Source organism: Apodemus sylvaticus, chromosome 13 (genome assembly GCF_947179515.1).
Source record: "Apodemus sylvaticus chromosome 13, mApoSyl1.1, whole genome shotgun sequence".
In the NCBI taxonomy this organism is placed as follows: Eukaryota; Metazoa; Chordata; class Mammalia; order Rodentia; family Muridae; genus Apodemus; species Apodemus sylvaticus.
Window position 1 is genome coordinate 25843213 of NC_067484.1, and position 27440 is coordinate 25870652.

At 37.3% G+C, this 27440-nt stretch overlaps 1 protein-coding gene across 1 annotated transcript in view; it reads left to right on the plus strand.

Annotated features, from left to right (window-relative positions):
- Positions 1-27440, plus strand: part of Dcc (DCC netrin 1 receptor) — a 1165761-nt gene that overhangs the window by 952457 nt on the left and 185864 nt on the right. Inside the window, exon 14 of the mRNA XM_052155825.1 lies at positions 15553-15663. Coding sequence (XP_052011785.1) covers positions 15553-15663 — 111 coding nt within the window. The remainder of the gene's footprint in view (positions 1-15552; positions 15664-27440) is intronic.

A 27440-nucleotide genomic window follows, 5' to 3' on the forward strand; every position in this document is an offset into this window, starting at 1 on the left:
ATCTGCCCAGGACCTTCTAGCCTTCATAGTCTCAGGTGAAAAGTCTGCTGTGATTCTGATAGGTCTTCCTTTATATGTTACTTGGCCTTTTTCTCTTACTGCCTTTAGTATTCTTTCTTTGTTTAGAACATTTGGTGTTTTGATTATTATGTGACGGGAAGTATTTCTGTTCTGGTCCAGTCTGTTTGGAGTTCTGTAGGCTTCTTGTATATTCATGGGCATCTCTCTCTTTAGGTTAGGGAAGTTTTCTTCCATAATTTTATTGAAGATATTTGCTGGCCCTTTAAGTTGTAAATCTTCACTCTCCTCTATGCCTATAATCCTTAGGTTTGGTCTTCTCATTGTGTCCTGGATTTCCTGGATATTTTGGGTTACAAGCTTTTTGCATTTTGCATTTTCTTTAACTGTTGAGTCCATGGTTTCTATGGAATCTTCAGCATCTGAGATTCTTTCTTCTATCTCTTGTATTCTGTTGTTGATATTTGTATCTCTGTCCCCTGATTTCTTCCCAAGGCTTTCTATCTCCAAAGTTGTCTCCCTTTGAGTTTTCTTAGTTGTTTCTACTTCTGATTTTAGATCCTGGATGGTTTTGCTTAGCTCCTTCACTTGCATGTTTGTGTTTTCCTGTAATTCTTTAAGAGATTTTTGTGTTTTCTCTTTCATGAGCTCAGCCTGTTGACCAAAGTTCTCCTGTATTTCTTTAAGAGATTTTAGTGTTTCGTCTTTCATGACCTCAGCCTGTTGAGCAAAGTTCTCCTGTATTTCTTTAAGTGTTTTTTGCATTTCCTCCTTGTTGGCTTTTGTATTCTCCTGGATTTCTTTCAATGATTTTTGTGTTTCCCTTGCAAGGGCTTCTACCTTTTGATCCATTGTCTCCTGAATTTCTTTATGTATGACCTTCATGTGTTCCTGTACCAGTATCATGACCAGTGATTTTAAATCCAAATCTTGTTTTACTGGTGTGATGGGGTATCCAGGACATGTTGGTAGAGGAGAATTGGGTTCAGATGTTGCCATATTGCCTTGATTTCTGTTAGTGACGTTCCTGCGTTTGCCTTTTGCCATCTAGATCTCACTGGTGTTAGTTTATCTTGTCAGTGCTGGACTCACCAGTGCAAGCTGCCCCTTCCCAGTTGGCCTCTGGTGCACAGCTTACCTCCTGCACTGCTTGTAGACAGTGTGCTGCTGCCCAGGCTGTTCAGATCCCAAAGCAGGCACCCGAAGGCTCCCGCTGGGGCCCGCTGGATTCACTGGAGCACACTGACTTCTCCCAGCTGGCCGCCCGGAAGCCCAGCTAGCCACTTGCAGGACTTGGAGATGTAATGCTGCCGCCCAGACTGATCTGGATCCGGAAGCGGAGAGAGTAGAGCTAAGGGCTTCTGCCTGAGGCCTTGCCCCAGATTGTGTCTGTGGAGCAGATGGAGCCCTTGTGCACTCCCAGGGAGTGCCGATGGTGTATGCTACTGTGACCTCCCCTGAGTTCCGCTCACTCCGCTGGGCAGCCGATCTGCCAACCGGGCTATCGCACACAAGGTTAGCCTGGCCGCCCAGTCCCTGAGTCCAGGCAAAAGCCTGGGAGGCCAAGGTCCGAGCAAAGTTCCCCTAAGGCTTTGACTGTTAATTGGGTTTGCCAGGTGACTAGGATGGCGGGCGTGTGCGCCCGCGCTCCCTGAAAGCGCCGGGAGAGTCTGCTTTGCTAACAATCGCCTGGGCGGGTTGACTCACAGATGGCCCACCAAGCCGCCCAGTTCTTGGGGTCAGTCCTGTGCCTTTTGGGGCCTGGACCCCCGCTTTGTTAGCCTTAGGCTATGCCTGTTACAGGTCTGCCCGCCTGAGCTCTCTGTCGTCCTGCAGGCAAAGTGGCGGCGGCGCGCTCGCAGGCCTGGGCAAAAAACCTCCTGGTTGGGTTGGCACCCCGATGGCCCCCCGACCCGCCCAGGGCCTGGGTGCAGGCCAACGCCCGTCGGGCTCAGACCACCGCGGTGTTGGCCTCGGATTATGTTTGTGTACCTCAGTCTGTCCGATTCCTGGAGTACGGAACCAAGATGGATCCTCCTCTCCTGACTGGTGGGAGGCCGAGTTCTGAAGTGGCCTCCGTGCAGGAAAGGCGCCGCACAACTGCAGCTGCTTGCTGTCCGGCTGGTCAGCGAAGGTCAGTGGTCGTGGGCGCAGGGCCTAACTGGTCCCTGTGACGCCTTGGTTCCACTGCTGATGGCCCTTCAGCTGGAGCAGCCACTGCTGCCGCTGCTGCCGCCGCCGCCGCCCCTGAGTTTTTGATTTTAGCAATTCTGACTGATATGAGGTGAAATCTCAGGGATGTTTTGATTTGCATTTCCCTGATGACTAAGGACATTGAACATTTCTTTAGGTGCTTCTCAGCCATTCGATATTCCTCAGGTGAAAATTCTTTGTTTAACTATGTACCCCATTTTTAATAGGGTTATTTGGCTCTCTGAAGTCTAACTTCTTGAGTTCTTTGTATATATTGGATATTATCCCTCTGTTGGATGTAGGGTTGGTAAAGATCTTTTCGCAATTTGTTGGTTGCTGTTTTGTCTGATTGACAGTGTCCTTTGCCTTACAGAAATTTTGTAATTTTATGAGGTCCCATTTGCCAGTTCTTATTCTTAGAGCATAAGCTATTGGTATTCTGTTCAGGAAATTTTCCCCTATGCCCATGTGCTCAAGGCTCTTCCCCAGTTTCTTTTCTATTAGTTTCAGGGTATCTGGTTTTATGTGGAGGTCTTTGATCCACTTGGACTTGAGATTAATACAATGAGATAAGAATGGATCAATTTGCATTCTTCTGCTAGCTGCCAGTTGAACCAGCATCATTTGTTGAAAAGGCAATCTTTTTTCCACTGGATGGTTTTAGCTCCTTTGTCAAAGATCAAGTGATCATAAGTGTTTGGGCTCATTTCTGGGTCTTCAATTCTATTCCATTGATCTACCTGTCTGTCACAGGACCAATATCACACAGTTTTTAACACTATTGCTCTGTTGTACTGCTTGAGGTCCAGGATACTGATTCCCCCAGAAGTTCTTTTACTGTTGAGAATAGTTTTTGCTATCCTGGATATTTTGTTATTCCAGATGAGTTTGAGAATTGCTCTTTATAACTGTGAAGAATTGAGTTGGGATTTTGATGGGGGTTGCATTGGATCTGTATATTGCTTTTGGCAAGATGGCAATTTTTATTGTATTAATCCTGCCAATCCATGAGCATGGGAGATCTTTCTATCTTCTGAGGTCTTCGATTTCTTTCCTATCTCATGAAGTTCTTGAGATATAGATCTTTTACTTGTTTGGTTAGAGTCACACCAAGATACTTTATATTGTTGTGACTATTGTGAATGATGTCATTTTTCCCATCTCTTTCTCAGCCTGTTTATCCTTTGAGTATAGGAAGGCCACTGATTTGTTTGAGTCAATTTTATATCCGGCCACTTTACTGAAGTTGTTTGCCAGCTGAAGGAGTTCTCTGGTAGAAAACTTCTGGGTCGCTTAAGTATACTATCATATCATCTGCAAATAGAGATAATTTTATTTCTTCCTTTCCAATTTGACCTTTTTCCATTGACCTCCTTTTGTTGTCTAATTGCTCCAGCTAGAAATTCAAGTACTATATTGAATAAATAGGAAGAGAGAGGACAGCCTTGTCTAGTCCCTGATTTTAGTGGGATTGCTTCAAGTTGTCTCCATTTAGTTTGATGTTGGCTACAGATTTGCCGTATGTTGCTTTTATTATGTTTAGGTATGGGCCTTGAATTTCTGTTCTTTCCACGACCTTTAACATGAAAGGATGCTGAATTTTGTCAAATGCCTTTTCAGCATCTAATGAGATGACATTGCGCTTTTTTTCTTTGAGTTTCTTTATGTAGTGGATTGCATTGATTGATTTCCATGTTTAGAACCATCCCTGCATCCCTGGGATTTGATCATGGTGAATGATTGTTTTGATGTGTTCTTGGATTCATTTGGCAAGAATTTTATTGAGTATTTTTGCATTTATGTTCATAAGGTAAATTGGTCTGAAGTTCTCTTTCTTTGTTGGCTCGTTATGTGGTTTTGGTATCAGTGTAATTGTGACTTTATAGAAAGAGTTGTGGAGTGTTCCTTCTGTTTCTATTTTGTGGAATAGTTTGAAGAGTATTGGTTTTAGTTCTTCTTTGAAGGTCTGATAGAATTCTGCACTAAAACCATCTATCTGGTCCTGTGGGTTTTTTTTTTTTTTTTGGTTGGGAGACTTTCAGTGACTGCTTCTATTTCTTTAGGGGTTATGAGACCATTTAGATGGTCTATCTGATCCTTATTTAACTTTGGTACTAGGTATCTGTGTAGGAAATTGTCCATTTCATCCAGATTTTCCGGTTGTGTTGAATCTAGGCTTTTGTAGTAGGATATAATGATTTTTTGAATTTGCTCAGTTTCTGTTGATATAGCTCCCTTTTCATTTCTGACTTTGTTAATTTGTATATTGTCTCTGTGTCCTTTGGTTAGTCTGGCTAAGAGTTTATCTATTTTATTGATTTTCTCAAAGAACCAGCTTCTGGTCTTGTTGATTCCTTTTATAATTCTGTTTTTGCTTGGTTGATTTCAGGCCTGAGTTTCATGATTTCCTGCCTTCTACTCCTCTTCGGTGTAGTAACTTCTTTCTATTCTAAAGCTTTCAGGTGTGCTGTAAAGCTGCTAGTGTATACTTTCTCCAGCTTCTTTTTTTAATTTATTTTTTTATCGAATATCGTCTTCATTTACATTGCCAATGGTAAAACCTTTCCAGATATACCTCCTCCCCTAAGACTCCCCAACCCCTTCCCTTTCTCCTTCCCCCTGCCTCCATGTATATGCCTCTCCACCCAACACACTCCCTTCTCCCCATCCCTCAGTTTCCTTTGTTCTTTTTGTAGGCACTCAGAGCTATGTGTTTCCCTCTTAGCCCTGCTTTCTTTGTGTCTGATAAATTTGGATATGTTGTGCCTTCATCTTCATTAAATTTTAAAAAGTCTTTGATTTTTTTCATTATTTCTTCCTTAACTCATGTATCATTGAGTAGAACATTGTTCAGCTTCCATGTGTATGTGGGCTTTCTGTTGCTTCTGTTGCTATTGAAGACCACCCTTACTCCATAGTGATCTGATAGGAAAGGAGGCATGGGATTAATTCGATCTTCTTATATCTGTTGAGGTATGTTTTGTGACCAATTATATGGTCAGTTTTGGAGAAGGTACCATGAGGTGCTGAGAAGAAAGTATATTCTTTTAATTTTGGATGAAATATTCTGTAAATATCTATTAAATCCATTTGGTCCAAAACTTCTGTTAGTTTCACTGTGTATCTGTTTAGTTTGTGTTTCCCTGATCTGTGCATTGAGGAGAGTGTGGTGTTGAAATTACCCACAATTATTGTGTGAGGTACAATGTGTGCTTTAAACTTTAGTAAAGTTTCTGTTATGAATGAGGGTAACCTTGAATTTGTAGCATTGATGTTCAGAATTGAGAGTTCTTCTTGGTAAATTTTTCCTTTAATGAGTATAAAGTGTCCTTCCATGTTGTTGTTGATGACTTTTGGTTGGAAGTCTATTTTACTGGATATTAGAATGGTTACTCTAGCTTGTTTCCTGGGACCATGCTTGGAAAATTGTTTTCCAGCCCTTTACTCTAAGATAGTGTTTGTCTTTAACATTGAGATGTGTTTCCTGTATTCAGCAAAGTGTTAGGTCCTGTTTATGTATCCAGTCTGTTAGTCTATGTCTTTTTATTGAGGAGTTGAGTGCACTGATGTTAAGAGATATTAAGGAATACTGATTGTTGCTTCCTGTTTTTTCCAATGTAATTTTTATGTTTGTGTGATTACCTTCTTTTTGGTTTGTTGAAAGATTACTTTCTTGCTTTTTCTTGTGTGTAGTTTCCCTCCTTTTGTTGATGTTTTCCACTCATTATCCTTTGAAGGGCTGATTTTGTGGAAAGATATTTTGTGTAAATTTGTTTTTGTCATGGAATACCTTGGTTTCTCCATCTATGGAAATTGAGAGATTTGCTGGGTATAGCATCCTGAGTTGAAATGTGTTCCCTTAGTGTCTGTATGACATCTGTTCAGGCTCTTCTGGCTTTCATAGTCTCTGGTGAGAAGTCTGGTGAAATTCTGATAGGTCTACATTTATATGTTACTTGACCTTTTTCCTTTACTGCTTTTAATATTCTTTCTTTGTTTAGTGCATTTGGCATATTAATTTTTATGTGACGAGAGAAATTTCTTTTATGATCCAATCTATTTGGAGTTCTGTAGGCTTCTTGTGTGTTCATGGGCATCTCTTTCTTTAGGTTAGGGAAGTTTGCTTCCATAATTTTGTTGAAGCTATTTACTGGCTCTTTAAGTTGGAAATCTTCCTTCTCTTCTATATCTATATTCCTTAGGTTTGATCTTCTCATTTTGTCCTGGATTTCTTGGATGTTTTTGGTCAGGACCTTTTTGCATTTTTCATTTTCTTTGACTGTTGAGTCAATGCTTTCTATGGTATCTTCTGCATCTTAGATTCTCTCTTTTATCTCTTGTATGCTGTCGTTGATGCTTAGACCCATACCTCCTGACTTCCTTTCTAGGTTTTCTATGTCCAGAATTGTTTCCCTTTGTGATTTCTTTATTGTTTCTATCTCCATTTTTATATCCTGAATGGTTTTGTTCAATTCCTTTACCTGTTTTGTTGTGTTTTCCTGTAGTTCTTTAAGGGCCTCTCCCTGTTTATTTGTGTTCTCCTATATTTCTTTAGGGGAGTTATTTATGTCCTTAAAGCTCTCTATCAGCATCATGAGCTGTGATTTTAAATCCAAATCTTGGTTTTCTGGTATTTGGAGTATTCAGGACTTGCTCTTGTGGGTGAATTAGTTTTGTACGGTGCCATGTTGCCTTGATTTCTGTTAGTAATTTTCCTACATTTTCTTTTTGCCATCTCATTATCTCTGGTGTTAGTTGGTTCTGCCTTCTCTGGGTGGTTCTTGTCCCTCCTGTGTGTCTGCAAAGGTGTCTCAGCACCCCTGAGTGACCGGCTCTCCTCTGGCACAGAGCGCTGTGGCACTGACTAGCTCCTGGTCACAGGTGGGGTCCTGGCAGACGGAGCCCCCAGTGATCTTACACTCGGGTGTTCTCTGTGTTCCATGCTGTACCTCTCTCCTGAGTGACAGGAGCAAAGATGGCGGCCTCACCTCTAAATATGGGACTCCCTCAAAATGTGGGACTTTCTTCAGGGCAGATGTCTCCTGGCAAAAATAGGTGCACAGAAGGTTGTGGCGCTGCCCAGATCCTGGGTACAGGTGGGGCCCTGGCATTCCAAGTCGCAAATGATCTTACACTCCGGTATTCCCTGTGTTCCTGGCTATGACAGCCTACTCAGTCACAGGAGTGAAGATGCTGGACTCACCTTTAACCGCAGGACTCCCTGCAGAGTAGATGTCCCCTGACAGGATAGGTACCCAGAGGGTTGTAGTGCTGCCCAGCTCCAGAGTTCAGGTCGGGCCCTGGAGTACAGTGTCCCAAGTGATCATACACCTGTGTGTTCTCTGTGTTCCCTGCTGTGCCTGGCTGGTCAATCACAGGAGCAAAAATGTCTCCCTCTTTCTCACATCAAGATGCAGCATAGATTTTTGAACTCTATTGACATGATAAACTATGTACTACATTACTTTTAAATTTGGCCTAACTATTTTTTTTTCAGGAAATTCACAGAAAGCAGACAGACTTGGGGTATAACATAATGTGAAAGGCATCTAGTCCAGAACCCAGTAGAGTCTTTGTTACATCGAAAACCTCACAAGCATAGACTTCAGCTTCTCTACCGGTAGAACAGTCCTATTGGAGAATATTATATTTGCACACTCTTTCCAGAATTTCTTGGCTTATAATATTCAAAGGCTCTATACTCTTCAGCTCTAGGTTCTATGTCGGTCCCACAAACCAATTCCAAATGTCCACATGCCCTATGTTTATCACATCATCTGCCAATAAATAGGGCCATTTTCTGTATCAGTTACTTTCCTCAATGCTATGTCATAATACTTGACAAAAGTAATATAAGGAAAGCAGAGCTTATTCCAACTCACATTGTCAGGGTAGAGCCCATCATGAATGAGAAATTATAGTAGCAAAACCATGACTATGTAAGCTTATATGTATTGTGAATTCGATTTTTTCTGCAGAGATACAATACAGACCCAGTTTTCCAAATTTTTGGGTGTATTTTAAGGTATAATTCTATTTTGCAATACTTTTGCAGAATGTTAACATTCAGGGAGCTGAGACAGATGAATGCTAGTGTTCTGCTCTTTCAGTCTGAGACTCCAATGAGTGGGAGGGTACCACCTGTATCCAGCATGGATCTTTGCACCTCAGTTTATATTTTCTGGAAGCGCTGCAAAGGTATTCTCAGAGGAAGAACTCTTGTGCGATTCTAAGTCAAGTAGAGCTGACAATGAGAAGCCATTGCAGCAGTGCAGCAAGTAACTGTGTGATTAGAGGTAAACTAAAGCATAGTTTTATAGTAAGCAAGTAGAATTTCTGATTTCTCTTTAAATCTAACTATGTCTAGTGAATAAACTATCACTGCCAATGAAATTAACCACTTATTTTTCCTCTAGACCAGTTATGTAGCAAATGTTACTTAAAATCATAACACATACACACACACACTCACACACACACACACACACACACACACACACACACTTTGTCTTTTCCTTAGACAATAATCTTCAATTTCCGAATGACATAGTTTGTTCCCATCGAAATATTGTCCGTACAATCTTATAGTAATTGAAAGGATGATTCCAAACTACATTATGGAATATAATACTGCCTATTTTAAATATTAGACAAAATCCTAGGTGGGTATTGTTGAATTTAAAAGCCAGATATAACATCCAGAACACTATTTACAAAGATTTTAAAAAGTCAAATATATTTTCCCCAACCATGAAGAAGTAATATGAAGAATAAAAATAGCTGATGTTAAAGGAAGACGTACATGCTTGATAGAACTTGTGGATTATAATATGTCATATGATTACTCTAAGAAAATTCACAGTTTTGAAAAATCTTATTGAAAATATTTTAATATGTATAAGATTCAATATTAGATATAAAATGGCATGAAGATATTTCATTTTGCCTTTTTATAAAATACAGAGGGTTGAGTCCTTGAAACTTTCTTGTCAATGGATTTCTTGTCACATAAAACATTAAAAATATGAGATAAACTCTGTTTATAAAACAATGCATGGGCATAGACCAGAGACACTAAGGAATGGAAATTCAATTTGCAATACTCTAAATTGCTAATAAACATGATAAAATGTTCAATTTTTTTGCAAATGGAGAAGCAGATATTAAATAAGTGATTATTTTCTTTGGTTGTAGAGACAATGCTAAAAATAAGTGGCAGTATATCCAGGAGGTACATGCGTAACATGAACATCCTTACTTGGGATAACATTCTAATGTCATGGACAACATGTGTATTCATGCACATGTATGTAAGCTTATATGTATTGTGAATTCAATTTTTTCTGCAGAGATACAATACAGACCCAGTTTTCCAAATTTTTAGATGTATTTTAAGGTATAATTCTATTTTGCAATACTTTTAAACAAAAATAATGCTTTTTTTGAGTATTACTTTCAGAGAAAGTAATCTTTAAAATCACAAATAACTTTAGCTGATAGACTTTTAAAAAATCAGTTATATCTTATTTGTTGAAAGTTATGTAGAATAAAAAATAACAAGTCACACATTAAAGATTTAATCATTATTCAGTTGTATTGTGCTCACTTAAATCCAGAATTATGTTATTATGTCCAAAGGATATGTATGCAAGTGTGGTTGTATGCTGATATTCCTGCTATATACAAATTTGGGGAAGACACTATTCAGGCCATTACAAATCTGTGTTATTTTTCCCTCAAGCACAATCATTTTAAATTGCATCCTCCAATAATATGTACTCAAGATAAATAATGCGCCTCTACATTTTTATTTTTCTGAACAGGGTAGGATAATAAGTGCATCTAATCAGCATGGAGTAACCCCTCACTACTCCAGCTTATTACCCTACTACCCAGTGGAAAGACAGGATATGAATTAAATAGCTTATTATTCAAAGTGATTTATAACTATTTGCCTCTTTAAAGATTTGAAAGAATATGAATTCAAAAAATGTAGCTTTTATCCCCACCATTACATCTTTGTGGCAAAAATAAGTAAAACACTTTTGGGAATTTAAACATAATATGATCAAAAAGACTTATAACTGCATCTGCTCTTAACCTCAAGAAAGTGTCATGCATACTTCTTTTTTGGTTTGAACAGAAGCAATAAAAACAATCAGCAAAGCATATATGAAAGAGTTTTTGCCTTTCTCTTCCTTGTCCCATGGCACATACTCAGGAATACCTGTTACTTTTATAGACAATCTGACCATGTTTACAAAAGCATTAAGGAGACAGCAAGTACTGCACACTTTAAGAGAAGGTTTATGGGACATATGGGGAGGGGGGATCCGAGAAAGGGGAAATCATTTGGAATGTAAACAAAGAATATAGAAAATAAAAATATTAAAAAAAAAAAGATGGTACTGTGGTTTAGGCTTTCCTCCATGGCATATCTAGGATCTGATATTCTTATAGTTAGTAAGTAGAGTCATTGATTTTTTTCAATATAAATCCACAGTATTGTAAAATCTGCAGGATTTGACTCCATGTTTTCAATGCCTAGAACATATATAGATGTATTGATTTAGATGTGAGAAAATTGGAAATGCTTTAATGCTTTCTTTTTGTATGGTATAATTGAAGGGTAGAAATGCATTTTTTCAAAGCTCTAGTTTTTAGACAGGTGTTTTGTGGTGTTCTATTTTCTTTTACTATGATAACAGGACATCTGCAATAACAAAATAATTCTTAGTTCTAACAAGGACATCAAATTACAGACATCAGTCCTGTGGGAACCAATATGAACTAAATTTGAAAGTGATGTTTTTAATTTCTGAGTGATCTTCTGGAAAAGATCTTGGACACTAAATTTAAGAGAGTTCTCATATTTCATGGCCAATCTATAATAAAGGTAATGATAAACATACATCAGTATTTTATGGGTTGAAAACTGGGAACAGCACAGCAGTTTTCTCACAAAGATGACATGAGAGGAATCATGCTGCTTGAACACAATCTTTCACCATGTGGTGAATAAAATTAGAAATCAAAGAGAGAAATTGTAGTGGTTAAAGACTAAATTTGAGGACTAACACTAGTCAGGGTTTTTCTGTTTTAATGATAGAATATTTTTGATTCATGATAAATATGCAATACTTTCTTTAGAATGATTTTAATTCTTAAAATCCTTTGGATTCATACACAGACTCACAGACATACAGAGGACCGAGTTGAGCTTCACAGTGCTACTAAACATTGTAGAACTTATATGACACACGATGTCCAAACCCTTCTTTTATTTATTTTTCTACATTCCAGATTTTATTGCTATCCCCACTGTCCACCCCTGGCACTTCTACAACCCATACCTCCTCCCTACCCACATGTCTCCAGGAAGACATCTAAGCCCCTCCCACCCCGCCATACCTGACTTCTAAACTCCCTGGGACCTCTAGTCTCTTGAGAGTTAGGTGCATCATCTCTGAATGACTACAGTCCTCTGCTGTATATGTGTCCTTAAAGGACTCTATTATCTTTGTGAGATAGGATTTTAGGACCAATTTCTGATTTTTCAGAAGTGTTGGTATATTCAGGGCTTGCTCTGGTGAGAGAAATTGGTTCTGATGATGCCCACATATATTGGCTTCTGTCGCTTATGGTCTTAAGCTTGCCTCTTGCCATCTGGATATCCCTGGTATTTGTTGGTCTGGGTGACTCTGTCTGAAGTCTACCTCTTTTGTCCCTGACTTGATTCATTTCTCCTAGTAGGCCTGTGGCCCTGGCTGTAGCAGAGCAACTTTGGGGCCTTCCAACTGGGGGCTCTTCACAGGGGCAGAGAAGCTGCTAATCTGTTGCCTTGGGTGCAGTAGATCTCCTGGGAAACTTTCAGATTGTTGGGCCTTCAGTGGCACAGTCAAGCTAATGTCCCATGTGACAATGTTTTTGAAGGAGGCCTATGAACGCTAGTTTCTGTTTTCCGGTACAGAGCAGAACTCCCGGAAATCTGTCAATCTGTTTTCTCAGTTGGCCACCATGACTTCAACCTGTGATAGTAACTGCTCAGAGTGCAGTAGATCCTTTAAGATGGCTTAGGATTTGGTGTCTTCATGGGAGCAGACTAGCTAGGAGTCTGCCCTGGCAGAAAGGACCAGGTGGAAGGGGCAGAGGAGAGTTATATTCGGGGGCAGTGGTTTTGGTGGATGATGAGTCCTGAGCCCACTGGGCTCCCAGTGACAGCTCTGGGACTTCAGAGAGGGCAGGGGAAGGCGTTCTTACCAGCTGCTCTGACTGCAGCAGATCCTCTAGGATGGATCAGGATATCATGTCTTCACAGGAGCAGACCTACTAGGAGTCTGCCCCAGCAAAAAGGACTTCTTCTTCTCCTTCTTCTTCTTCTTCTCCTTCTTCTTCTTCTTCTTCTTCTTCTTCTTCTTCTTCTTCTTCTTCTTCTTCTTCTTCTTCTTCTTCTTCTTCTTCTTCTTCTTCTTCTTCTTCTTCTCCCTTCTTCTTCCTTCTTCTTCCTTCTTCTTCCAGAAATACATTTCAGAAAGAAATGAAATGATGATTAAAATGCAACCCGGATCTCTGAAATAGAACTTGACATACAAGTGTAGAAATTGTTTCAGAGAAATCCAAGGGTCTGATCTTAAAACCTCTCCTGATGTGATTGTTTAAATAATGTTCTTAAGACTACATATGGACTGTAGCACAATCCATAAGATAGGTTCTGGGAACATTTAATTAGTGCTAGAATCAGTGGAGATCATAGAATGCTTATGATCACAGATGGCCTTTGAGAGCAGTTGTTGCACACAAGATTGATACCATTGCTTGCTTATTCATTGTGAGCAAAAGTGTGGCTAAATTCCTACCTAATATGGGAAACAATATTCTTGGTGAATTTAAATTTGGTCTCAGAAAAGACTTCTACCAAAGCCATTACTTTGCATGATTGGGTTGACATGACTTCCTGGAGCTTTCTCCTTGTTCATTCTCAAATTTCTTATGAAACCTCTGTGATACCTCTTCCTAGCAATCAACAGTAGTGCTTATGAGTGAGTAGCAAAATGAAATGATTATAAACTTTCTTGAGGGATGACAAAAGTCTCACATTCCCAAATATCTTATTATACACATGATTGTTTTGAATGTTGTGTTTTTACCTAATATTTCATTTGCATTAATTATTGTTGTGCTCAGTCAGTGTTACTGGATTTGTCAAGGGGTGGTTATATGAAAATCTTCAATGTGCCAGACACTGTAGTATAGTTTATGGACAGACAGTTAAAATATCAATGTTAGTTAGCAATGGCAAATCACCAATAGCAATTTCAGGTACAGTGCTTATTCTTTTGGTAAAACTAGAAGCTTCTCTAGTAAACAAGATATCTACCAAGTGATTGTGTGGATGAATTTAGCAAACAGATTACTCCATAAGTGTAACTTACATGTAAGTGTTGATATATCTGTTCTTAAATATCATCTGATTGCCACTATCCTCTTTGAGGAGAAATTCAAAACCTACCTGGATACAAAGTACTCATCTATTTGCTAATATATACAATTATCAAATAATATAGGCATCATTTCTCAGTAATCTATTTTACTGAATGTTTCATATGAAATAGTGATACTGTTCATATTATCAGAGAGAAAAAAATAGAAAATAAATCAGACAACATTCTAATTTCTGTAAGAGATTTTCAGCTAATTGAGATCTAACTAGGTAATTTATATTGAGTTCTCATTGTCTGAATAATGACCATGTTTCCTTAAAAAAGTATTGACAAATAGGAACTGGAAAAATACTGAGTTTCATTATGACATTTTTAATGTGTGTAGAATATATTTTACACATCTCTACTATTACAATGGGATTATACTAACTGGGTTCTGGATAGACAACAGGAGGTGATTCTGAAGTCTGGGAGCATAGTACCAATATATTCTGAGAGTCACCCCATGCAGGAACATGAAAATGGAAGCAAATTTACAAAAAAGAAAATTTGGCCAAATTCATCATTCATATCAATAACTCATTCTTGGAGTATCTAATTCTCTTGCCACAGGAACATTTCTTCATGGACGGTGGCAAATGTCTCATGATTTAATTTCATCTTTATGTCTTGAACTGTAATAGAAATGAAGATTAAAACTTAACATGAGTTTTTGATGAAACAATTAAAACAGAACAACAGAAATTATTTGTTTAACAACAACTTGTCAAGTTATTAACTGCCTTTGACACCTGGAGAAAAGAACAAGTTTTTACATCAAAATCTTAAACCCATTAAATGAGAATCTGTGAGTCCACTCTAATGGTTAATTTTGTTATTTCTTCACTCATCTTCAATGCTAGTACTGTGGATAATATAGTCCACCCAAATAGTTATTGAGATTGAACACACTTTTCTCTACTGCAGGATCTGTAGTAAAATATACTAGAAGGGTAGCTACAAAAATCACAGCCTCAGAATCAACTGACTGGGACATATGGGGTCATGTAAAGAAAATCTAGCCTGCAGGAATCTGGAGTAGGTCCCAGTCACACATGTTAAGGCTGCATAGCTTGGCATTCTTATAGGGATCATGACAGTGGGATTGGGTGTTTCACTGCCTCATTTGTCTATTATTGTGACTCTTTTCCTCCTATTGGTTGGCCTTGTCCAGCCTTAATGTAATGGTTTATGCACGTTCTTAATGTAGTGTGTTACGTCATGTTTGGTTCATGTGTCTGGGAGGCCTGCTTTTTAATTTTTTTCCTGAGGGGAAGCATATGGCGGGAAGTGGATCTGGGAGAGAGTGAAGGTAGGGGGAGAAACTATGGAGCAGAAAGGGAGGGCAAGCTGTGGTCGAGATGTAATATTTGAGAGAAGAATTTAAAAAATGAAAGTGTGTTTATTCTCTACTAAAATTCACTTGCTCTGGTTTCTTCTTTCTTGCCTTCCTGTAAACATAATCACTGACCTTGAATGAATGATGGAGTATAAATTTTTAAGTTGACTGTTTGTGATTTATAGGCAGGGCTTCTCAGAACAGTGAGGAAAATGACTCTTGCTATTTTTGATTATTTCTTCATCATTCATATTTTATATTCTGCATTTATCCTGAGGCTGTTTTTAATGATACATTTTTATAAACTGAAAAAAAATGAACAGAAATTTAGAATTTATGAGTTATAATTTCAGTTCCTGCTATGCTATGTCTCCTCTTGTAATCAAAATAATAATACTTATCAAAACAATTACAATATTTAAATCATCACAATTATTGTCATAATTTTCAAAAGCTTTGGAAACCAGCTGGAAATTATTATTGTTTGGTAATTTTATTTCTGGTGGATATTTTTTTTCATAGGATTGGAGAAAGGGAGTCAGTACAGTTTCCAAGTGTCAGCCATGACTGTCAATGGTACTGGGCCACCTTCCAACTGGTACACAGCGGAGACCCCGGAGAATGACTTAGATGGTAAGACCTCACTTTCTAGTTCTTAGTAACCCCAGTTGCATTGGTCCTTTAAGAAATATAATGAATTTTATTTCTAAAATATATTTGTTTTACCTCTACCTTCAGATAAATAACTATACAAAGTACCATTCCTGGACAGTCAACAATAATGCTTAAAAAATTAATCTAATGGCAGTGACTGTGCATTCATTATGGTTCTCATCATAAGTTGTATTTTTGCATAATTTGAATATTTTACTTGCTTCTACTAGCATTTATATTTGACACTATTTGGTGTGTGCTTACAGGTTAATATATTAAGAGTTATATTAAATTTGATTAACAATAAATTAAGTATAAGCAGGAATTCTAAAAAATCACCAGGTAAGAAATTGTTCTTATGGTAAAAGCATCATAGATGAATAAAAAACTTAAAACTGTATAAATGAATGATAAATAAAATTCAAATCATTAAATAGATAGATGCCACATATAATGCAGATTAAAGCAAAAAGTAAATAAGTAATGAAATTAGGAGGGAAGGAGAATAAAATCTGTAGACATTGAAAACTAAGACCAGGCAAAACTAAATTAAAATCAACTCCATCTATGTGTGGAAAATTTTATCAGTAGTGAACCAAGAAAAACTTTTAGTTAACTTTGGACATAGAATTATCTGAGGAAAAATAAAGGATAAAACCTAAGTACTTATTTTCTTTCCTCCTCTTTTTTCCTCCATTAGAGAATAAGAATAATCTTATTTTTCTTTTTCCAATACACTAAAATATTTTTCCAAGGTCCTTGAGTTCTTTTCTACTCTCCTATCTTTTCCATCTTTTCTAGCTTTTCTTTTTTTATTTTTTTTATTTTCTAAATTCTTTGTTTATATTCCAAAACACTTTCCCCTTCCTCAGTCCCCCCCCCTCCCCATATGTCCCATAAGCCTCTCTACACCCATTCTCCAATCACTTCCCTCCTTTTTCCTCTGTCCTGGTACTCCCCTACAATGCTGGATCTGGCCTTTCCAGAATCAGGGCCCTCTCCTTACTTCTTCATGGGAGTCATTTGATATGCTACTTGTGTCTTGGGTATTCAGAGCTTCTGGGCTAGTTAATATCCACTTATCAGTGATTGCATTGTTCTGCATATTGTTCAGATTGTGTTTAATGAAAACAGTTGTGGTGGTCATAAAAAATATGAGCAGGTGATTTTTCCACAATGATAATAATCACAGCAATGTAGTGTACTATACATACTGTGTAATTTTCTTTTCTCATTACCTTGACCTTGGTATGCTAACTCATGAAGAGAGTGAGTTTGAGGCTAGCATAGTTGACAAATGGAGACCAGCAAGATCCTACTACTTAAAGAAGAATAAGTTTGTTCTCTCTAACAGCATTAAACACTTAAAGAAACGTTGTCACAGCAATCAGGCACCAGAACACAAGCTCAATGAAGACTCAGGATCTACCCTTGCAATTCAATTCTTCCTACAACGCTCTAAGATAAAACACTTCTACCATCTCACCAAACAGCTGAGAGTCAAGCACACATGTGTACACATGCACACACACACACACACACACACCAAAGAGCTTCTGGTGCCATTACAACTACAGACCAAAATATCCATTGAAAGAATAGTTTACAAAAACATGTTCCATAGCAAGGTTGGTGTGCTGCTTTGAGGGTCAAACACGGTAGAAGAAAAGCATAATTTTTTTCTTCTTGTTCAAAGTGTAATAGAGACCTAAAAGGCCACACTGTAGGTAATCATTAGTAAAGTGTAAATCAGGTAGTCCAAAAGCCAACACTCATAGATGTATAAATGAGGAATGAGAGTGTTACATTAAAACTGAGACTTGAAGCATGTCATCTTGATGACTGAGTATAATTACATTCGTTGGCAGGCTAACTCAGGAAGAGGGTGAGTTACAGGCTAGCATAGTCAACAGATGGAGGCCATTTAGCAAAAAGATCACCACAAAAATAAAACTAGTACTGAAACACTAATGATAATTTCCTATAAACTGGGGAGTAGTAATTGAGTATAGGCGAGAATGAACAAATGCAGGCTTTACTAGTATTATGGACCATAATACTGCAGCACTGAATTTAAACAAAAATTAAGATTGAGACACATTATTAAGTTTGTACACAAGTTGACAACACTAAATTTTGACCAGATTTTTAATATTTTGAAATTTCAAAATAGTAACATTTTTCTTAAATCAATCATATTTATACTAAAATCATCATTAATTTTTAAACAAGTATTGTAGTTGTAATTGCATTTTGAAAAGATTGTACTGAAGTACTAAAATGTATTTGCTGAACACTAACATAGATTTGGCCAAGACTAGAGGTTTGCACATAAATAACCCTAATAAAATATTGACTAGTGTTATGTAATTGTCACAAAGTCCAATTTCACAGGGTTCATATTTCATGAATAGGTCTGGGAATAGTCTATATATATGTTAGTGTTAAAGTAGTTCTTTTGTCTGGCAAAACAATAAAATCCCTGCTCTCAAAGGAGAGCATTTTATTCAGCTAGACATGGCTAGTGATAAATACATTAAAAAAGCAGTGTGTAGAGATGGTGAAGCATTAGATTGTATGAAGCTTTCCCAGAAACTCTATGCCCCAGCACCAACATTGGGTTATACACAGTCACCTAAATCTTCAGCTCCAGAGGCATTCAACACATCTGGCATTAATAACACATCCATTCAGTAGTACATAGCCACTCTCACATACATATAAACAAACACATTCTGTAAGTTAATAAAAATATTTGTTTTAGAAAAGAAAAAGAAAGAATTGGAGAGGAAAAATAAAGGAGTACAGGATGCCACTTCCTGTGTAGGGAGAAATGTCACAGATTAACTAAAATATATAAAAAAAAAATGAGGGGTAGCCATGTGGGAATCTCAAAGAGCAGTCTTCTGCCATGAGGAAAATCTGATGTCCTAAATCTGGAGATCCATTTGCAAATAGATCAGAGAAATTGGACTTATAATTCTGAGTGCTACCTTCTGTTTTATTCCAAGAATTGTAGGTCATGAGCAGAGTTAATTTTTCTATTTTACATCAGGAATAATGTTCAAAGTTTTGTGCTGTTCTTTTATGAATCCTCTCATCTACATTCATGAAATAAATATTCTTCATTTTAGTTCAAAGTATTAAAACAACCTAAAATTAACTAAATTGATGAGGTCAGTTAGAGACCCATACCTTGCACTCAAGGTCTGTTTCTGTGCATCCATGCCCACTGCTCAGTGCAAAGTCTCCAATGACCCCACAACAGTGGTTGTAGGTAGAAATTTATGAGCTACGGTGATTCAAGGCAAATGCCTATAAGAAGTGAGATCATATCATTTACCCCAATCCAGAGGCCATATCTCTTACTGGAAGGAGTGAAAATAAATGGAGCAGAGGTACAAGAGGTCCTATAAAATATCCAGAATGGAAAGGCCTCTGCACTTGACTTATACACTCTTTCTCTGACTGTGAGTGAATCAAATTTCAAGTGGATCCAATGTAGAAAATCACAGCTTCTTGGATGGAGTACAACCTTTCCTCAATTACATGCTCTCTTTCATACTTGTGCCTTCTCTGTATAATCCACTTCATACCTTGGGTATAGGCATTAATCTGAATGTCGTTCTCAAGAGCAGAGGCATATTAAAGGCTTATGCTTATTGAGTTTTCCATATTCTAACTTTAAGTTGGTCTCTCTTCTCCCTGCAATATTCCTCTGTACATTTGGCTTATTTCACTTCTCATGCAAGCATTAGGAAGTGTAATTAAGAATCTCTAGTGTGTTGAGTCATGGGGAGCACAAACAAGAAATTAGTAAGAAAGGCTCTACTGATGCATAGATAATCTGTGCACTGGCTGGAAACTATTTTATTAAAATGAGTAGAACCAGAAACGGGTATTTTAAGGAAAGGTTGTTTCGACAAGTATGATTCAACATTGAAAGGCTCTCAAATATTATTTTTAAGCATACCTTTAGTGTACTACTGCAACTATTAATGGTTCTGAAAAATGTATACACATGTATGTAAATGTTACTCTTTTGAAGGCTTAATTATTTTTATTTGCTGTGCTTGAAACTTTGCCAACATGCATGGTATATATGTGTGCATCACATGCCTGGTCTCTGTGGAGGCCATCAGGGGGCATCCAGTGCCCTGGAAGTAGAGGCACTGGTGTTTGTGACTCAATATGTATGTTGGAAAACAAAGCAGAGTCCTCTGCAAGATTAGGAAGTTTTTTTTAAAGCACCAAGCTGCTTTCCATCTCTGTGAAAGAGTACTTTTGTCATCCTTTACCTTAACACAGTTCAATTTTTTTCTTTGTCTTCTACAAATTCTTGATTATTACTGAAACAATTCTAGTAGAAAATGGGATTCTAAAGAAACTGGTACTTTTTGATCCAATGATGTTATAAACATTGATAGCAGATTATTTGAACTATAATGGAAATTAACAGCATTTAGAAAATTTAGCTGTAAAAAAGTAAGGCAAGCTTTACCTTTTATATGAAACAGTGCTTCATTCACTATAAGGAATTAGAAATATTGGTCTTAAACACTTCTCATTTTATTGATCCATGATGATTCTTCTTAAGACCAAAAAATAAATTTGAGCTGACTTCTTTCTGATTTTCTTTTTGTTGCTTCATTGAAGTATAAAAGTTTAACCCTTAATATAAATAATTGTATTAATGAATGGACCAACTTGATAGTCACCACAACAGTACCCAGCATCTACTCAAATATGCCTATACACACATATGCCCATTCATGTTCTCACAAACACAATTTTATTAACATTTAAGTAATGTGAGTAATATATACTTTATTTAAATATTTATGTCATTTTCACTAATTCATGTAAATGCTTAAATTATAAAATCACATGAAAATAACTTCTACCCCAGCTTTCAGAGCTGATGTTGGGAAGCTTTGAGTGAAAATTATTTGAAGGAAGAAGAAGAAGAAGAAGAAGAAGAAGAAGAAGAAGAAGAAGAAGAAGAAGAAGAAGAAGAAGAAGAAGAAGAAGAAGAAGAAGAAGAAGACATTGATTTGTTTTGATCTTCCCTAAATTATGGATAAAGGAGAAACAGTCATTTTGAAAAACATGTAAATGTAAAATGGAAAGTCTTCTTTACTCATGAAAGGAGTGGAAGAAACCTGGGCCATTAGCACTCTTGGCATATACCTGCCATGTAACCATCTCCATTCCTAAGTCTCCTAGTGACTCCCATAGAGATGCATTCCTGACCATGTTTCTGAGCCTTGAGTTCCTAAGCAGAGGCAGTGACATTTACAGACTTTCCAGCCACCCCTTCTTCTTTTCCTGGATTCTGATGCTTTTCTTCCTTTCACTAGTTGGCTTAATCTGTGAAAATGAGTAGTGACTTGGAAATCTGCTGTAATCCTCATGGATTGCCCTTTTAATTAGGATGTTTTGTTAAAGTAATTATAAATCCAAACTGCAGTATTTGTTCAAGGTTCTCTGGAAATCACATTGCTATTTCTGGCAGCTGGAAAGTTCTGAAATATTTATTTTGTGCCTCAGATTTTCAGCTTAAGAAATCCAAGAACATTAGAAATCAACAAAGTTCTTATGTGCATGCCTTAGGTAAAAAATATGGGAGAAATTTTTTGATGAAATTCAGGGGGTAACTTTCAGAAAATTGAGTCTGGAGAGTGCCATGCACCATCAATGATGATGTGATTTATATTAATTTCCCCCACAAAGTGGAGTTGCCTAGCTAACACAATAACAATAGTATAGAGACTCCTAAAAGAATGGCAATAATGTAGAAAAATAGGGGAGGAATCTGGGACCTATTCTAACTTCCTGCTCCCAGGAAATAGGTAATTTCCCCTATAATCATGACAATAGACTCACTGGATATCCATGTCATTGGAGATGTGATGAACCAAGCCAATTCAGTGCTTTGGAATGAGTATAATATGTGACAATATCTGAAGGCATGGGTTGAGAGAAATATTAAAAAAAGAAACTGCCAACTCTCTGCAGTCCAGCTGTTCTCTGCTTGCCAAGTCTCCAACAGGCTGGACTGTCAGGCTTCCTGTGCTCCTGCTTCTGTCAACTCTGTAGCTAGCCCCCACAGTGACTGTAGACCCTACAGTCAGCGTCACAACACCCATCAACCAGGTAGAAACAAAACTCTAGAAGCTAATAATTAACCAAACAGATTTATATATCAATAAATTCTCAATTCACAAGATGCCAATACAATAATTTCAGAACCAATTGATAATGATAAAAGCTGCCTACCTAGATTAGGTAAATATCCCAATTAGTCTCTCCTTTTATATCATAACTACCTATGACTAACTAAAGCCATGATGGTTTAGGTTATTTTTCCTGTTTGTCTGCCTCCCACCTCTCCATGATATTCTCTTTGTTTCTGCAACTCTTAACTCCGTCTTCCTTTTGCCTGTCCAATCACAGGCCTCCTGCTGCCCTAATAGTTTAGTATGATTGGACAGGGAAAATCTTGTCACAGGCATGGATAGAGAAGGAGCATACAGTCGAGCTTAGAAAAGAAAGACACTGAATATTAAAACTATGAGTTGATTTAATAATAATTTTATAGGCCTGAGTTCAATTCCTAGCAACCACATAGTGACTCCAAACTATGTATACTAGGATATGATACTCTCTTCTGGCATGCAGGTATACATTCACAGAACATCTACTTATGTATAAAACAAATAAATATTTTTAAAAGAAGAATAATTCCATTAAAAATATCCCTTAGAAGAATTACTAAATAGGAAAATGTGATTCTTACTAATCTGAAACATTTAGAGAAAACAAAGAACAGAAAAGAATTATGAGTTATGATATGTTGTAGAAAGCACATTCCCCAAAAGTCTGTGTAGCAATCCCCTGAAAATCTGTACTTTTTAATGTCAGAAGATACTTTGTAAGTATGAATCATTGACAAAATCAAATATACACATAGCAAGTAAAGATACCTACATATCATAAGGAAAAGTATGTTTCTGTTTTATTTTAGCTTTGTGTTAGCAATCTTATTTGAGGTCAAATTGTATGAAGGCAATGTTATGCATGAAACAAGCAAAAAACATCAAAGAAAAGAAAAACAGAATATTTATTATTTTCCCTAGTTTTTGTGCACTAATCCCTGACACTGAGCAAATTAATGAGGATAAGTGTATCTGGGCTGGCAGTTTAAGTCCATACATTACTAAAGAATGGCACATGGAGGGAGAAGTGTGAAGTAGCTGGTGATGTTCTGTCCTTGTCCAGAAAGCAAAGGGTTGTGCATGCTGTGTTCATTGTGGTTTCTTCTTTTCCCACTTTCATGCAGCCTGCGCTCCAGTCCTTGGAAATCCCATCACAAACAGAGGTGTCTGTCATTAGTGCAGTGCCGTGATTGTTTCTTAATCCAACCAAGCTGACAATCAAAATGGAGCATCATAAGCATTATTATATAAGTGAAAGTATGGGGAACTTATCTGCAATTCCATAGTCAATATGAGAATATAACAAAGTGCTGAAGTTATAGCTAAGTACTTACAATGCTTGTCTCATAGTCATAGATCGTGCCTTTGATCCTAAGCACTATGTAATGACAAATGCCTAGAATCCTGGCTCTTTGAAAGCGGATGGATAGTGTGATGGTTTAATTATGCTTGGCTCAGGAAGTGGCCTTGTTAAAGCAGGTGTGACTTTGGAAGAAGTTGTCATTGTGTAGGCAGGCTTTGAGGGCTCCTAGTGCTTAGGCTCTATTCAGTGTGGAAGAGACAGTCTCTTCCTGGGAACCTACAGATGAATATGTAAAAATCTCAGCTTCTCCTGAACTGTGCATGCCTGGACACTGCCATGTTCCTACCTTGATGATAATGGACTGAATCTCTGAACTTGTAAGCCAACAGGAACTAATTTTGTCATTTGTAAGAGTTGCCTTGGTCATGGTATCTGTTCCCAGCAATGGAAACCCTAATTAAGACAGAAGTTGGTACCAGGGACTGGGGTATTGCTGTGATAGGCTTGACCGTGTTTTTATTTGGAGGAATGTGGAGTTGGGACATTGAACTCAGAAAGGAATGGAGTGCTTTAAATGGGGCTTAATGCCACCCTAGTATGAATATGGAAGAATTTGTTCCTGAGAGTGATTTGATCTGTGCAGACCTGGCCCAAGATGTTTCATTGGAGAATTTCAGTATGTGACCTAGATATTGTTTTTGTGGTATTTTGGTAAAGAATGTGGCTTTTTGCCCTTGTCTGAAGAGTATGCCTTAGGCTAAGGTAAAATGAATTATATTAATTACATTAACAACAGAAGTCTCAAAAGAGCCCAGCAGAGACTTTGCAGTATGGTTTAGTCTTATATGAACATTTTAATGAGATGGAGAAAGCTTGAGAAAGGAAAAACATAAAATGTATGGTTCAAGTAATAATGGTACAGTAGCAAGTTAAATGGAGCTGAATTCTCTGTTGAAGGAGATAAAAGATTAAGAGAGTGGTAACTTTGGGTCAAGATCCCATCCAGCTATGTTTAGATCTAGGAATATTAGCACAAGCCTTTAATCCCAGAAGACAGAGGCAAGTAGTTCTTTAAGTCCAAGGCCTCCTAATATAGAGCAAGTTCTAAGTAAAGAAAAGCTTAAATCTAGGGATTTTGATACATAGCTTTGATTCCACCATTGAGGGGACAGATCCATGCAGATCTCTGAGTGCAAGGTTAACCTACAGAACAAGGTGTAACATAGCCAAGCTTAGGCAGTAAAGGAGACCACCGGAAAACAGAAAGCTGGTAATTATGTAATATAACAAGGGGGTTATGTTCTAACTCCAGAAAGCAGCAGAACTCATCAGCTTTGGCCATTTTTTTTTTCTGGCTTTATAGTCAAGAGGAGAAGGAGTCTACTTTGACAATTGATGCTGGTTATCTGGAGCTAAGAAATTAACAGTAATTAAGAAGATATCAGCATTACTGAGGTGAAGTCCTCAGGGAAATATTTTTTGAAAGAACAAGAAGATGTATTCCAGAGATAGACAAGGTTGAAGCTTGTGCTCAAGGTGTACTTGGTAAAGTATAAGAATCACTCAGGCGGTACTGGTTTTGAAGGCATAGAGTCATGAAGAGCAACTAAAGCTTGTCACTATGAGAGGCTGTAGAAAGCCATTGGTGAAGGTGCAGCCTCAGTTGCTGTTGACAGCCTAGGACTAACAGGGTCCTGCAAAAAAAGTTGTGGCTTGGTACCATGAAGGGAGCTTACGAGAGGCTATTGGTGAAGACTAGTTGCAGTGGAAGACTCCAGCATATTGGAGATGCTAGTATCATGACATGACCATCCAATCAAGAGTAGCAGCAGCAGTGGCTAGAACCTAGAGTCCTATGTAGGACAGAACTGGAGATTTGACTCAATCCCTTTGGAGAAGCTCAGATCATGTATGGATCTCAGACATTGCAATGAGAAGTTTTAAAGTTGAAGTTGCCTTGGTTAAACCTAACATGTTAGAGATGTCAAAGCCATGGGATACCTGCCGAGGAAAGCTGCTAACAGGGAGTGGAACCAGCCTGAAAAGTTTGTTGTTGCTGAATGACAGGTATGCCATTAGCAGTCAACCAAGATGAAAGGAGTTGGAAACCTGAAGATTATTTTGACATCAGACATAAAGACATGGAGTTTTGAAGTTGCCCAGCTGGTTTTTTGTCTTACTTTGATTCAGTACTTTTGGCTTTCTACTGAGTTACACTTCAGAGACTGCATGAATCTCACAAGAGATTTTGAACTGTGGACTTTTAACATAGTTGAGACTGCCATAAAGGATGGAGGCTTTTGAAGTTGCATTAAATATATTTTGCATTATGCTATGCCTAGATATGGCCGCCATAGATTCATGTGTTAAACAAGTCTATGGGAGCCAGAGAGTAGAAACTGGTAGTATGAATATGCTTGGCTGAGAGAGTAGCACTATTAGGAGGTATGTCCTTGGCAGAATGGGTGTGGCATTGGTGGAGTATGTGAGGCCTTGGTGGAGGAAGTGTATCATTTCGAGTATGGGCTTTAAAACCATCCTCCTAGCTGTCTGGAAGCAAGTCTTCTCCTAGTGGCTTTTTGATGAGGATGTAGAACTCTTACCTCCTTCTGTACCCACCTTGATGATAGTGGACTGAGCTTCACTCTGAACCTGTAAACCAGCCTCAATTAAATGTTTTCATTGAGTTACCTTGGTCATAGTGTCTGTTCACAGCAATGGAAACCTAACTTAGACAGATGGGGAACAGAAACTCAAAGTCATTCTTATACTATATAATAATTTCAAAAAGATCTTGAGCTAATGACACTCTGTGTCAAAAATAAACAAATAAAAATTTAAAATATTAAATAGGAATGCTTGGCAAGCATCAGATGTAAATGTCACCCTAAAGCAAATATTGAGTTATTTGTAGACAAGCATCAAGATGACCTATGAATATTCGTTAGATATCCTACAGGTACTATAACTTAGAGTTATAGATGCAAAATATAGACAGCAGATAAAATTACTCATTTCACAATGTTTATCATATCAAACAAATTTACATCCCCTAAATTTTATTTATATATAATATAAATTTGTAAGAGCATATGTAGTTCTATATTCATTATCAGGAATAAATAATCATGTATATGGTTATATGTGCTACATTTTATCCTTCAAACAACATTAATTGTTTTCTTTTTCAATAATTTAAAGACTATAAATTTACTTTGTATCCTGATCATACTAATAATTCCATCAATTACCACAAGTTACTTCAGAAATAACATTTATGAATCAAAACACCATGAAAGACAGCATATGATATATGAGTTTATTACTCTTGTCATTGGCCGTGATCCTTTGCCTGTTCTGACATAATGGGAAAATGGAATTTTTTTCTTCTAAAGTTTGTTCTAACATCTGTCTTTATGTTATTATGACAGTGTAATTTAAATTATTAATATGTCCAGTTCTCCTGTTTTCATAAGATAAAATTGTTTATATAAATGGAAAAATAATATTCATAGAATTCAATACATGCTTCAAAACTAGAAAAACTACAGAAAATTATACAGAGGATTTAGCCAACATAATTAACAAATTTAGAGAATTACATTTATCTTTTAAGTCATGAAAAAGTATTACAGTATATCTATAAATAATTGGATTTAAGTTCTTAGGTCATAGTAAACATATGTGTTTATGTTTTTCTAAACAAATAACTATGACATTAAAAGTGTCTGTAAATAGAAAAATATTCTTGCAAAGAATACATTCCTCTAAGAGAAAAAAAAAAGTATGCTGAATCCTAAAATAAATATTTAGGGCCTGATAAACAGGCAACCTTGTTTAATGTTTTATTTTCTTTTTTTTTTAAGATTTATTTTCTTGCTTAATGTTTGTGGGTGTCTGTGGAGGTCTGAGGACCCTGTCAAATTCTTGTGGCTGAATTGAAATGTAAATGAAGAGTATATCTAAGTTAAAAGAAATAAGAGCTGCCTGACATGGGTGCTGGTAACTGAATTTGGGTCCTCTGAAAGAGCTTAAGTGATCTTAAGTGCTGGGCCATTTTCTGTCCCACTGAGTGTTTTGGCATCAGGTTAAAACACATGAAATTATTTTTTTACTAGATATGTTCTTTATTTACATTTCAAATATTATCCTGATTTCCACATTACCCCTCTGAAAATCCCCTATCCCATCCCTATCCCCAGATTACCCCACCCTCCACTGTATTTCCTGACTTG